The following is a 12188-nucleotide window of genomic DNA, read 5'->3' on the forward strand; positions in this document are numbered from 1 at the left end:
TCGCACAAGAAAAGCACACTTGTTTTCACCATGTCACTGAATGCCCTCCACGCAAATTTGAACTTGTTATATTTCATAGCTTCACGTCATTGCAGTCCTTCACATAGTGCACGCACTTGGGACGTTCGCTACCTTCGATCGTACGAGACAACTTCAACCTCAGAATCAACAGCATAAACTCTATGCGTCTGCCGTACAAATTGGCGTCGCGAACTCCTTTACTAAAGTCCCTCCATACGTGCTGGCTGGAGGGGATGTATGCTTCAAAACAAGAAGAATTCAAAGGGGACAAGCTGTTGTATTCCGCTGAAGTAGTAGTTCGCGGCCGCTGTTTTCCAAATGCACGAAAAACGGGAGCAGTCTCCAAGCGCCCAGGCACTACATTCCACTGTACGTTGTCTCTCGTGGCACAACCCGTCGCAGGTTGACGCGAAGCAGCGAACACGACCAGATTGCCGATTACAATAGGCGGTGGTTCTTGGATGGAATCGCATTCACAGTTTCAACCGCAGCTGGTGCAATTAAAGCCTCTCTATCGACGCGAAAGTAAACAACGCTAAAAAACATAGCGTCACTTCCACTCGGAACAGGAAGTTGAAGCTACGTAAGTTCCGCTTCACGCCGGAAGCTAAGGGGGTGAGAGGAGAGGAGCGTGGAGGAGGAGGGTAGGTTGGCGGTACTTAGCTTGGCCGGCGGTGGCGCGTAGATGCAGGGGCTTTAGCTCGGGCCACACTCGTCAGCGCTCCCGGGAGAATGCATGGCTTGTGAAGGCAGCTAATGCACGGTCTCCCACATCGAGCGGCGCCTACTAACACTCAAGTACGCTTTACTACACGCAATGCAATGCAGGGCAGGCCGTTGGTGGCCCTGACGCGCCCCCTATTGGTGCTGCACGGTCCCTATTGCTCATAGAACATTCGATGGTGCCACTGGAAAACGCTTGTACAATATAACTGCGCTGAAAGTAGTTTTATCTCCGTAGTTAAGCTTTTAAACGTCGTCCTAGGCGCAAGATAGTTTTAATTACTTTTGCACCAGTAGACTCGACCGAAGAAGACGAAGAAGGAGAATTCTCTCGTGCGCCGTCTCTGAAACTTCAATTTCTTCTTTTTCTTTTCATAGCTAACGAGGTATCGTGAAAAACGCGCCACGGCGTCTACAATACTACGTCGCTACTCAAAGCGCCGACTGGCACGAGCTTCGCACGTGATGGACAGCAGCACACGTGAACCGGCGCACGAGACGATCTCTGATTCGCTGTGCCGTCACGCGCACCGTGAAAGGTGCATGCTAGAGAACGAGTGCAAAAATTCGAACGAGTGCACACAGGCGAACGAGAACGGACTTGATGAAATAATACTAAAAGCTCAAGAGCAAGAGACCGGTGTCCACGGAAGATGCCGTTTTTGGGTCAAGCACCGCCTACGCCACTCTCGCCCATGTGTAAGTCAAATTTCTTTCGTTGAACGTCGGCAACTGCACTTCTTCATTTGGGTGTTCTTAGGCCTAGGATTGCAAGTAACAGGTTTCTCGATCCCAGTGGTCTTGTCATCGCTGATGTCTCTCTGACGTGTGTCTAGTGTACCATACTCCGTTCCCCCCATAGCAGTCAACGATGTGGTAGCTACGCAAGAAGTTCGGTCAAGAGACGTTGTCACTCCGCGCGTTCGGTCTATGCTTCGCTGGGCATCCCGTACATGCTTCGCTGCGTGCCAACAGCGTTCGCTCGCGCGAGCATGCACGTGGGGCTCCTCGCGACGGGTTGCAAATAAAAAACCAGAAAAGAACAAAAATACAAAATGATCTAAAACAACGCATTAGCAGTCGTATACCACATTGTGTTTTTATGCGAAGCATATTACGAGGGCTCAACCCAGCTCCTCAGGCGCGGCGGTGACCATGAAATCACGTGACACCGTGACGTCACGACAGAGGAGAAGTGGCTTTGGCTCAACTCTTGCAAGACGGGCTGGGTGGGAATCGAACCAGGGTCTCCGGAGTGTGGGACGGAGACGCTACCACTGAGCCACGAGTACAACGCTTCAAAGCGGTACAAAAGCGCCTCTAGTGAATGCGGTGTTGCCTTAGAAACGCGCTGTTTCTAAGGCGTGCGTCTCTTGCTCAGGCGCACATTTCGTTGCCGCGCCGAACGCTGCTTTGCTCGACGCTCACCGCGTCCAATGCGGGGCGCGTAGTCGCTGCCCTGTAGCCCATTGTCTTACACCCCTTGGCGGGTCGACGGGAACGCTGTCGCGTTCCACTCTTGAAGGCGAAGAAGTAATGCATGAGTTGTTTCTTCGTCTAGCCGAACCAAATATAGCCAAGCAACAGCAGTTCACCAGGCTAAACAGTGGTTCAACAACTAAAATAAAGGCTAGTATGCTTCGCATCCTGGGCTTAACCTTACCTAAGCCACAGCCATTTTTTGTAAGGATTAAAACTTGTTTCATTCAATATGAACCTATATATTAAAAAAAAACAGTTGTGAACAATTGCGGTAAAAAAAAAAAACGTCGAACTGTATCCAAGTGCGAACGAAGCCACTGCAAGAAATCTCTTTAGCCTCCATAGCGTTGACTGCATGCTGCATGCTGTGTTCCAATACTCGCCGTAGACGGCAAACTAGACGGCTAAGTCGACAGCGGCCATCTTAAATCTCGTTCCAATTCTCATGAAGACGTCAAAGTATCCATAGTTAAAGTAGACAGCATCGAAGTCAAAAACGATGAAGGCTGCTTTTCTTTCCAAAAAAGATGGCGGCTGTACAGGACGCTCGGAAAGCTGACAGGAAGGTTGTTTGCGCCCAAGAAAACATTTCCCGTAATATATCAATTAATTCTCTCCACCATGCGGGTTTCCGCAGAACTATTACGTCAAACTCTTGCCTTTGCTTCGAGTTGTTGACAAATTCGACTTCGCCCTGCCATCTGCTAGCCGCCTGGTTAGCTCAAATTGTACAGCGGCTGCCCCGGAAAGGCGGTAGTTCCGGGTTTGAGCCCCGGACCAGGACGAATTTTTCTTCAACTATGAGGCTTTTTTTCCGCCGAACCCGTACGAGTTTCCTTTGTAGCAATTGCTACGATTGGGTGGATGTCTCATTTCCCCTTAATTAGTTACTTCTCTCCACTTTCCGGGTTTCCGCAGAACTATTACGCCATTGTAGGAAACTCTACGGTCTACGTAGACTACATGTCTCCAATGCTGGCCAGAATTGTAACATACCAGTATAGACAATGATAGAGCGTGCCGAACGGCGCTCTGCCACTGAGGCGCCGCGTGTGAAAAAATTGTGCGAGGGCGCTACGATCGAGCGAACTGGATTGGGGCGGAGACGCGCTTCCCGGCATATTCCACGCAAGTTCGCTGCGGGCGCTGAGACCGATTGCGTGAGCACGCTCTTATAATGGTGCTCTATTTCAACTGCAAATTCATATTGACACCTTTTTGCTACGTATATATATTTGAGGCACGGGTTATGCAACGTGACGTCTCCAATTATGCGGTCGTTGTCAAGTGCATCATCTGCTACCGAGCGCGCATTCGTTGCACGGATGCTGGCGGACGCCCAGTTTTCTCGCAGATAGTCTGTGCAGTAAAATTTTGTGTGTTTTTACTGGCTTTGGTGCCCCCGCGACTCTTGTCGGCCGGTACCAGTTGTAGCTTTAGCTAGGTGAACTGCTATTTTAACATTGTCTTCTACAAGTAACACGTAATTTTTGCCACAGAAGCCGCCTATCTGCAGCATAAAGCTACGTAAGAAAATTTTATTGATATCGTTGTCATTTTAAGCGCGCTTCTTGTTGATGGAATATTGATCAGGAACAATGATCAAAGAAAACAATATTATAGTGAAATAAACCAGGTTTATTAAATGCGTGGCGCGAAGAGGTGCAGATGACCAATGCATTTCTAGGTAAATCTAAGGATACATAGACGTGCATATCCATGACATACTTGTAAGGGAAGAATTACCGAATATTCTAAATGCGTTGATTGAAAAAGTGAAAACTCCCGACTGGAATAAGCGCGTTTCTTTTAAAAGCTGCACCAGCCTCAGGTGAACCTATCGAGTTTACCAGAAAAGGAATCAAGGCAATTATGGGACGTTAATATGAAGAACAGTGTTAGGGAAAAGAGATTGTCTCTGTACTCAGACTGAATCGGGGAGACCAGGAAGTCTTTACCAAAGTAATCTTCGTAGCTTGTCTGGCGATCTCCTTCATCGTGCGAGCAGGCCAAGTAAAGTAGAAACATCTAGTCTAATCGAATGGCATTTGCTATTCAAATCGTATTCGACTTCAGAATTTATTATTAAAAAATATATCGAATAGCCGTTTCTCTTCGAATGCAACGCGGAACAGCACTTTTGAAGTCTCGAAGGTGAGGGACCAATGCAAGTGAGGACTCTTATTCTGAGTGACTGTGCTGCTGGAGAGTCGTGGCTGTTGCACAGAGGCGCACCCTGCAGCTCCCGATAGAATTAACGCACGGGTTCTCATCGGTTCTGCTGAACAATCGGTTCTGCCGTTTGGGGGCAGCCTGTAAATCTGCAAACTTGATTCAGGCAAGGAAAACGTTTTTTTGACAGTCTCACCATGTCTGCAAACCATTAAAACTGCGTGATACCAATGTGGTACCACACTTATCTTCTTCAACGAACACAGCAGATCTACAAATATCACTACGTGTACTTGAGGCATGTCGTTCCTTTAATTGCTTCCTTATTGTCCTTACGATAGCGCACCGAATAACTGAAAGCAGCCGTTTATAGATACAGAAGCTGCATAGTTGAGCGGACGTACAGTTGGGAATGGCATTACATTTAGGTATGAAATATATGATAAGCGTAACATCTTTTCCTCAGAAATCAGACTCGAGAATAATTTCTTGCGTCTACACCCCTAGAAAAAAGCCGAAGGACGCAGCTACCTTTTTTTATTATTATTATTATTATTATTATTATTATTATTATTATTATTATTATTATTATTATTATTATTATTATTATTATTATTATTATTATTATTATTATTATTAAACGATTTCTGGCGTTTTGCGCCTGGCGATATGATTAAAAGGCACCTGAACAGAAGTGCACAAGTGTTTTTCCATTTCGTTCCCGTCGAATTCCGTGACCTCGTTTGAACCCGTGCGTTCGGGTTTAGCAGCGCAATGCCATATCCACTATGTAGCCACTAATTAGGCTACCGCGCCATTTCATTTTTTTAAGCATGCACTGGACAAAAAAAAAATCACACTGCTTACGGGCCAAAGACTAGGATATATAATGGATACATAAAACTGTTTTCGGCGCCCTAGGTCCGACCGCGATCAGAGGGCCCGTACCAATTACTCCGCATTCTGCTAGGCGAGGAAGATGGAAACTTGAATGGGACGTTCCGCTGCAGTAAGGCTCGGATCGAGTCTGATAAGGTTGATAGCAACCGATAAAGCTTAATAAGTGTTGGATCGAGTCCGATCAGGTTCATAACGATCGGTGGGGTTGATAGGGGTTTATACTGGTCGGATCAAGAGCTAAAATAGATTACAAGGCCACTAAATACATTTATGAACCGTCTACAGCTTCGTCAATCGCGGTAAACAACATGCGCAGCGTCGTATACGTAGAAATTAGCAAATGGAACAATGTGTACGCCTACTTAGACAACTCCAGTGGTGTTTCTGCATAATTATTTAATGCGTAAGCATTTCTATGCCTATTCAACGAAAAAACCCATCCGTCCGTCCGTCTGTCATGTAAGATGGGTCGCTATAACGAAATTATTGTATAAAGCTAAATAAATTCGATAGAAAAATTCAGTGCCCTTACACTCTGTGAGGGAGGATAATTAGCGAAGTTGTGAATGTGGGCCCCTTAATGGCGAACTGCACCTCCGCCATGGGTCGGCCCGGCATTGCACTATCTTCGGGGTCGGCCCACGTATTTAATTTTGTTTCATTTTCTATACCCTCAAAAATAAATAAATTATGGAGTTTTACGTGCCAAAACCACTTCTTGATTATGAGGCACGCCGTAGTGGAGGACTCCGGAAATTTTGACCACCTGGGGTTCTTTAACGTGCACCTAAATCTAAATACACGGGTGTTTTCGCATTTCTCCCCCATCGAAATGCGGCCGCCGTGGCCGGGATTCGATCCCGCGACCTCGTGCTCAGCAGCCCAACACCATAGCCACTGAGCAACCACGGCGGGTTATACCCTCAAGGCCTGTCAAGGCTTTACAGAGGGGAGTGGGTTACAGGTAAGATCAGCAGTTACATGAGAAAAATACACAGCATAAAAAGTACAATTTGACAAACAATTCGGTAAGAATACATCGAGTAGGGAAACAGCTATTACAAAAAATACAGTATGTACAGGTACATGAAACCACCATCTAGTAAGTAACGATGCCTAAGGCATCACGAAACAAGTGATTATCGCTGATGAATACAATGTTTGCGGGAAGGCGGTTCCACCCCAGTGACGTCCGAGGTACGAATGACTGGGAAAATGTATTTGCGCTGCAAGAAGAAACGTGAACCTTGTAATAATGATCGATGCGACGGGATATGTAGTGTGGAGTATGAATGAATACATCATGCAGTGTTGCATGGTGAAAGTGTTTGTGAAATAATGATAAACGGGAAACTTTACGCCGAGCCACAAGAGATGAAAGAGAAAGGCTAGTTTTCATGGCTGTTACGCTGGCAGTTCTGTTATGATTCTGAAGAATAAAATGTGGGATGTACTTAACGCCTGCTTCACCTCCGCCGCGTGTCAGCCCAGCATTGCAGTACCTTTGGGATCGGCTCACGTCTCACGTATGGGGCACTCAGTGTTTAACGCCTATTTCACTTCCACCGCGGGTCCCCACCCGGGATTGTACTATCTTCGGGATCGGCCTACGTATGGGGAGTGCTTAACGCCTGCGTCACCTCCGCCGCGCGCCGGCCCGGCATTGAACTATTTTCGGAATTTTTTCTACACGCGGACACAATGGTCGGGAAAGTAGCCCTTCACAACTCCGCTGTAAAAATGAAAACGGCTGGAATATATAATTTTTTTTTTATTTATTCATACTGTCAGCACAAGCCAAGACAGGAGTTGCGGTTACCGTTGATAACGTTGATGTTCAATTACATCAACGTTATCTAGAACTGCTTATTGGGTAGACTTGGTGTGGTTAGGTTGTTGTAGTTCGGTGTTCATGCTTTTAACCAGAAACGAGAACCACGGCTCCGTGTCATGTATGTGCCCAGGGGACCCTGATGAAGGTGGCCATCATTATAAATTTGATATGTCTGCTTGGACTTCTACTGCGTCTGAGCAAGGTACGAATAGAAAAGAATTTCATAGTTTAACTATAGTGCACATGCAGGCAGAAACATGAAGGACGGGGGGGAGGGGGAGGGATGCGAAAGGATGAATAAGAGGAACAATACATTGGCATTGTGCAATGATTCCTTTCACTCGATTTTATTTATTTCTTACTATTCACCCACACCGGCCGCGGCAACTTAGTTGCTATGGCGTTGCAGGTCGCAGGTTCGATCCCGGCTGCAACATCCATATTCAGATGGGAGCACAAAGCAAAAACGCTCGTGTACCACGCTTTGGGAGCAAGTTAAAGAACACCAAGTGGTGAAAATTAATCCGGAGCACCTCCCTACTGCGTGTCTTATAATCAAATTTCGATTTTGGGACGTAAACCCTAGAATTATATTAATTACCATCCATCATTGAATACGGGCCGATCATCGTGATGACATAGGACTAAGTAGGCGCCTCCCTTGAGCGACTTAAAGCACAAAAACGAACACAGATGAAAGAGAATAGTTGCATTATTCCGATCTAGAGCAATTAATTACATTACTGTATGAACATATTCCCTCCTGCCTGGGTCACAAGTTGGCCTGCAGTATTCTGTAAATAAATAAATAAAATAAATAATTCGGCAAACTTGCTGTGGTTCGGTTGTTGCGGTTTGGTCTCCTTACTTTTTAGTAGAAAAAATTTTAAGCAGATTTATCTGCAGCTGAAATCTACGCAGATGTCGTCATGATTACGTAAAAGTTGGAATACCAAAGTAGGAGTAAAATATTTTTATTGAAGAGCGGTACCTAACCAGTGGCACCTTGTGGCACCTTGTGGCACCTTGTGGCAATGCATCTTGTAGCACATACCCAGTTACACATACCTAGTGGCCCCAGTTGCACATACACTGTGGCCCCAGTCGCACATATCCAGTGGCTCATATTCAAGTTGGCGTCAAAGAGGCTAATTGAAGAATCGTACACACCCAGCAATAGCTCTGACACACACTGGAACGGCCCCGATTTTGAGACTGCACTATCCTCGCGATTGGCCCACGAAAATTGCCAAAAGCCACATACCGGCCACATAGCCATTACAGAAAAGTGGGTTGAACTCGACAAAAATACTTTGCAATAAAAGAAATATGGCTCAGTGTCCATGCTGTCACGAGGAAATACATGGAAGATTTTATCTGTGCAAGGGACCCTGCTGAAGGCAGTCATTCTGATTTAGATTGGCCTGCTTTGATTTCTACTGCATCTTGTCAGGGTACGAATAAAAAAAGCATTTCGCAGTTTAGCCACGGCACATGGGTAGAAACACTAGCCGAAATGATGAATAGGAAGGACAGGACGTAGGCATAATGTAACGATTCGGTTCACAATCATGTTATTCATTTCTTATCATTCACCTTTAACGACAGTCAATTCATCGCGATAACAGATAAAACTCGTTAGAAGCACCAATCAATTCAAGCGAAGCACAAAAACTAAAACAGCTGGGATAGAATCGTTACATGATCTCAAGCTCTAGAACTACTCATTGGGCACACTTGCTGTGTCTCAGTTGTTGTGGTTGGGTGTTCGTACTACTAACCAGGGGAAAAAAACACGGCTTTGCATGCATGTTGTCATCTGGAAATACGCGCATGATTTATCCATACAGTGGATCCTGCTGAACCCGGTGATCATTCCGAATTCAACTTGCCTGATCTGACTTCTACTACATTTTATCAAGGTACGAATACAAAATCATTTCGCAGTTTAGCAGTGGTGAAACGGCAGAAGCACAAGAATGCACAAAGAACAAGATATGAACAAATTATGAATACGAAGAACACGGCGTTTGTATTATGTAATGATTCCTTTCACTCGATCCCATTTCTTTCTTGCCATCCACTGTTCACAACCGGTAGATCATTGTGATAACATAGAACTTAGCAGGAGCACCCCTCGAGCCACTCAAAGAAAACGTGAACATGTGTTGCATTATGCGATATAGAACAATTTATTCAGCCAAATTGCTGTGGTTTGTTGTTCTTCCTTTTCACCAGAAGAATGAACCATGGCTCAGTATGCATGCGTAATCTACATATGTGCGCAGTGGACCCTGATGAAGGCGGCCATTATTACAAAAGTGATTTGCCTCCCTCGACTCCTACTCCACTTGAACAAGGTACGAATTGAACGCCACGATGTACCCGTGATGCACAGGTAGAAACGCTAGCCAAAATAATGAATAGGAACAACAAGGTGTTGGTATTATGTAATGATTCATTTCACTCGATTATATTTCTTTCTTGCCATCAACCGTTCACAACCGGCAGATCATCGTGATAACATAGAACTTAGCAGGAGCACGCCGCTAGCCACTAGAAGTAAAAAACGAAAACATATCTAATAGTTACAGTTATCCCCATCAAGCACAATTTATTCGAAAAGCATGCTGTGGTTCGTGGTTCTTGCGTTTCACCAGAAAAAAGAACCAAGGCTCAGTATACATGCTGTCACCTAGAAATAAATGTGTAATTGACATATGTGCGCAGTGGACCCTGCTGAAGGCGGCCATCATTACAAAAGTGATTTGCCTGCCTCGACTCCTACTCCACTTGGGCAAGGTAAGAATTGAACGCCACGATGTACCCGTGATGCACCGGTAGAAACGCTAGCCAAAACAATGAATAGGAACAACAAGATGTTGGTATTATGTAATGATTCATTTCACTCGATTGTATTCCACTTTTATGGTGCATCTCTCACGACAGCCCCATTATCCTGATAACATATTAGACTCATTACGAGCAGCAGACAATTCAAACAAAGCGCAAAAGAATAACAGCTGGGATAGAATTGTTACATGATCTCACTCCAGAACTATTTATTGGGCAACTTACTGTGGCTCAGTTGTTGCGGTTGGGTGTTCATACTACTAACAAAGGAAAGAACATGGCTTTGTATGCATGCTGTCATGCTGATTTATCTATGCAGTGGACCCTGCTGAAGCCAGTGATCCTTTCGAGTTCGATTTATCCGATTGGATTCCTGCTGAATCTAAGCAAGGTACGAATATATAAGCATTTCATGGTCCAACCGTATTGCACAGGCTGAAGCACAAGCCAAAAAAAGGATGAATAGGAAGAACAAGACGGTGGTGTTATGTAATGATTCCTTTCACTCGATTCTATTTCTTTCTTGCCATCAACCATTCACACATGGTATATCATTTCGATAACGTATAGCTGAGCAGGAGCCCCTCTCGAGCCACTCAAAGCAAGAGAATGCGAACATGTGTTGCATTATCCCGATCTAGAACAATTTATTCGGCAAACTTCCTGTGGTTTGTTGTTCTTCTTTTTCACCAGAAAAAAGAATCGTGGCTCAGTATGCATGCTGTCACCTATAAATACATGCGTAATTTACATATGTGCGCAGTGGACCCTGCTGGAGGCAGCCATCATTGTAAAAGTGATTTGCCTGCCTCGACTCCTACTCCACTTGAACAAGGTACGAATTGAACGTCACGATGTACCCTTGATGCACCGGTAGAAACACTAGCCAAAATGATGAATAGGAACAACAAGATGTTGGTATTACGTAATGATTCATTTCACTCGATATTATTCCAATTTTATGGTGCATCTCTCACGACAGTCCGATCATCCTGATAACATATTAGACTCATTACGGGCAGCAGACGATTCAAACAAAGCGCAAAACAAAAACAGCTGGGATAGAATTGTTACATGATCTCACTCCAGAACTATTTATTGGGCAACTTACTGTGGCTCAGTTGTTGCGGTTGGGTGTTCATACTACTAAAAAAGGAAAGAACATGGCTTTGTATGCATGCTGTCATGCTGATTTATCTATGCAGTGGACCCTGCTGAAGCCAGTGATCCTTTCGAGTTCGATTTATCCGATTGGATTCCTGCTGAATCTAGTCAAGGTACGGATACAGAAGCATTTCATGGTCTAACCATGTTGCACAGGCAGGAGCACCAGTCAAAACAAGGATGAATAGGAAGAGCAAGACGTTGGTATTATGTAATGATTCCTTTCACTCGATTCTATTTCTTTCTTGCCATCAACCGTTCACAACCGGTAGATCTTCGTGATAACATAGAACTTAGCAGGAGCACCCCTCGAGCCACTCAAAGAAAACGTGAACGTTTGTTGCATTATGCGATCTAGAACAATTTATTCAGCCAAATTGCTGTGGTTTATTGTTCTTCCTTTTCACCAGAAGAATGAACCATGGCTCAGTATGCATGCTGTCACCTATAAATACATGAGTAATTTGCATATGTGCGCAGTGGACCCTGCTGAAGGCAGCCATTATTGTAAAGGTGATTTGCCTGCCTCGACTCCTACTCCACTTGAACAAGGTACGAATTGAACGTCACGATGTACCCGTGATGCACCGGTAGAAACGCTAGCCAAAATAATGAATAGGAACAACAAGATGTTGGTATTATGTAATGATACATTTCACTCGATTGTATTCCACTCTTATGGTGCATCTCTCACGACAGCCCGATTATCCTGATAACATATTAGACTCATTACGGGCAGCAGACGATTCAAACAAAGCGCAAAACAAAAACAGCTGGGATAGAATTGTTACATGATCTCGCTCTAGAACTATTTATTGGGCAACTTACTGTGGCTTAGTTGTGCTTGGGTGTTCATACTACTAACCAATGAAAGAACATGGCTTTGTATGCATGCTGTCATGCTGATTTATCTATGCAGTGGACCCTGCTGAAGCCAGTGATCCTTTCGAGTTCGATTTATCCATTTGGATTCCTGCTGAATCTAGGCAAGGTACGAATAGATAAGCATTTCATGGTCCAACCGTATTGCACAGGCAGA

At 44.9% G+C, this 12188-nt stretch overlaps 1 protein-coding gene across 21 annotated transcripts in view; it reads left to right on the plus strand.

Annotated features, from left to right (window-relative positions):
- Nucleotides 1–1272: 1272 nt before the first annotated feature.
- Nucleotides 1273–12188, plus strand: part of LOC135905719 (uncharacterized) — a 155756-nt gene continuing 144840 nt past the window's right edge. For 10 of the 21 annotated variants that reach the window (XM_065436700.1, XM_065436736.1, XM_065436746.1 and 7 more), the window contains exons 1-9: nt 1274–1443; nt 8983–9054; nt 9421–9492; nt 9863–9934; nt 10305–10376; nt 10749–10820; nt 11191–11262; nt 11630–11701; nt 12069–12140. In XM_065436700.1, the coding sequence (XP_065292772.1) occupies nt 1398–1443; nt 8983–9054; nt 9421–9492; nt 9863–9934; nt 10305–10376; nt 10749–10820; nt 11191–11262; nt 11630–11701; nt 12069–12140 (622 nt within the window). In that variant the 5' untranslated portion in view covers nt 1274–1397. Of the gene's footprint in view, nt 1444–8982; nt 9055–9420; nt 9493–9862; nt 9935–10304; nt 10377–10748; nt 10821–11190; nt 11263–11314; nt 11361–11629; nt 11702–12068; nt 12141–12188 lie in introns of those variants that run through there. The other 11 variants (XM_065436769.1, XM_065436799.1, XM_065436706.2 and 8 more) reach the window with 10 other exon arrangements.

This window comes from Dermacentor albipictus, chromosome 1 (assembly GCF_038994185.2).
Source record: "Dermacentor albipictus isolate Rhodes 1998 colony chromosome 1, USDA_Dalb.pri_finalv2, whole genome shotgun sequence".
NCBI classification, from domain to species: domain Eukaryota; kingdom Metazoa; phylum Arthropoda; class Arachnida; order Ixodida; family Ixodidae; genus Dermacentor; species Dermacentor albipictus.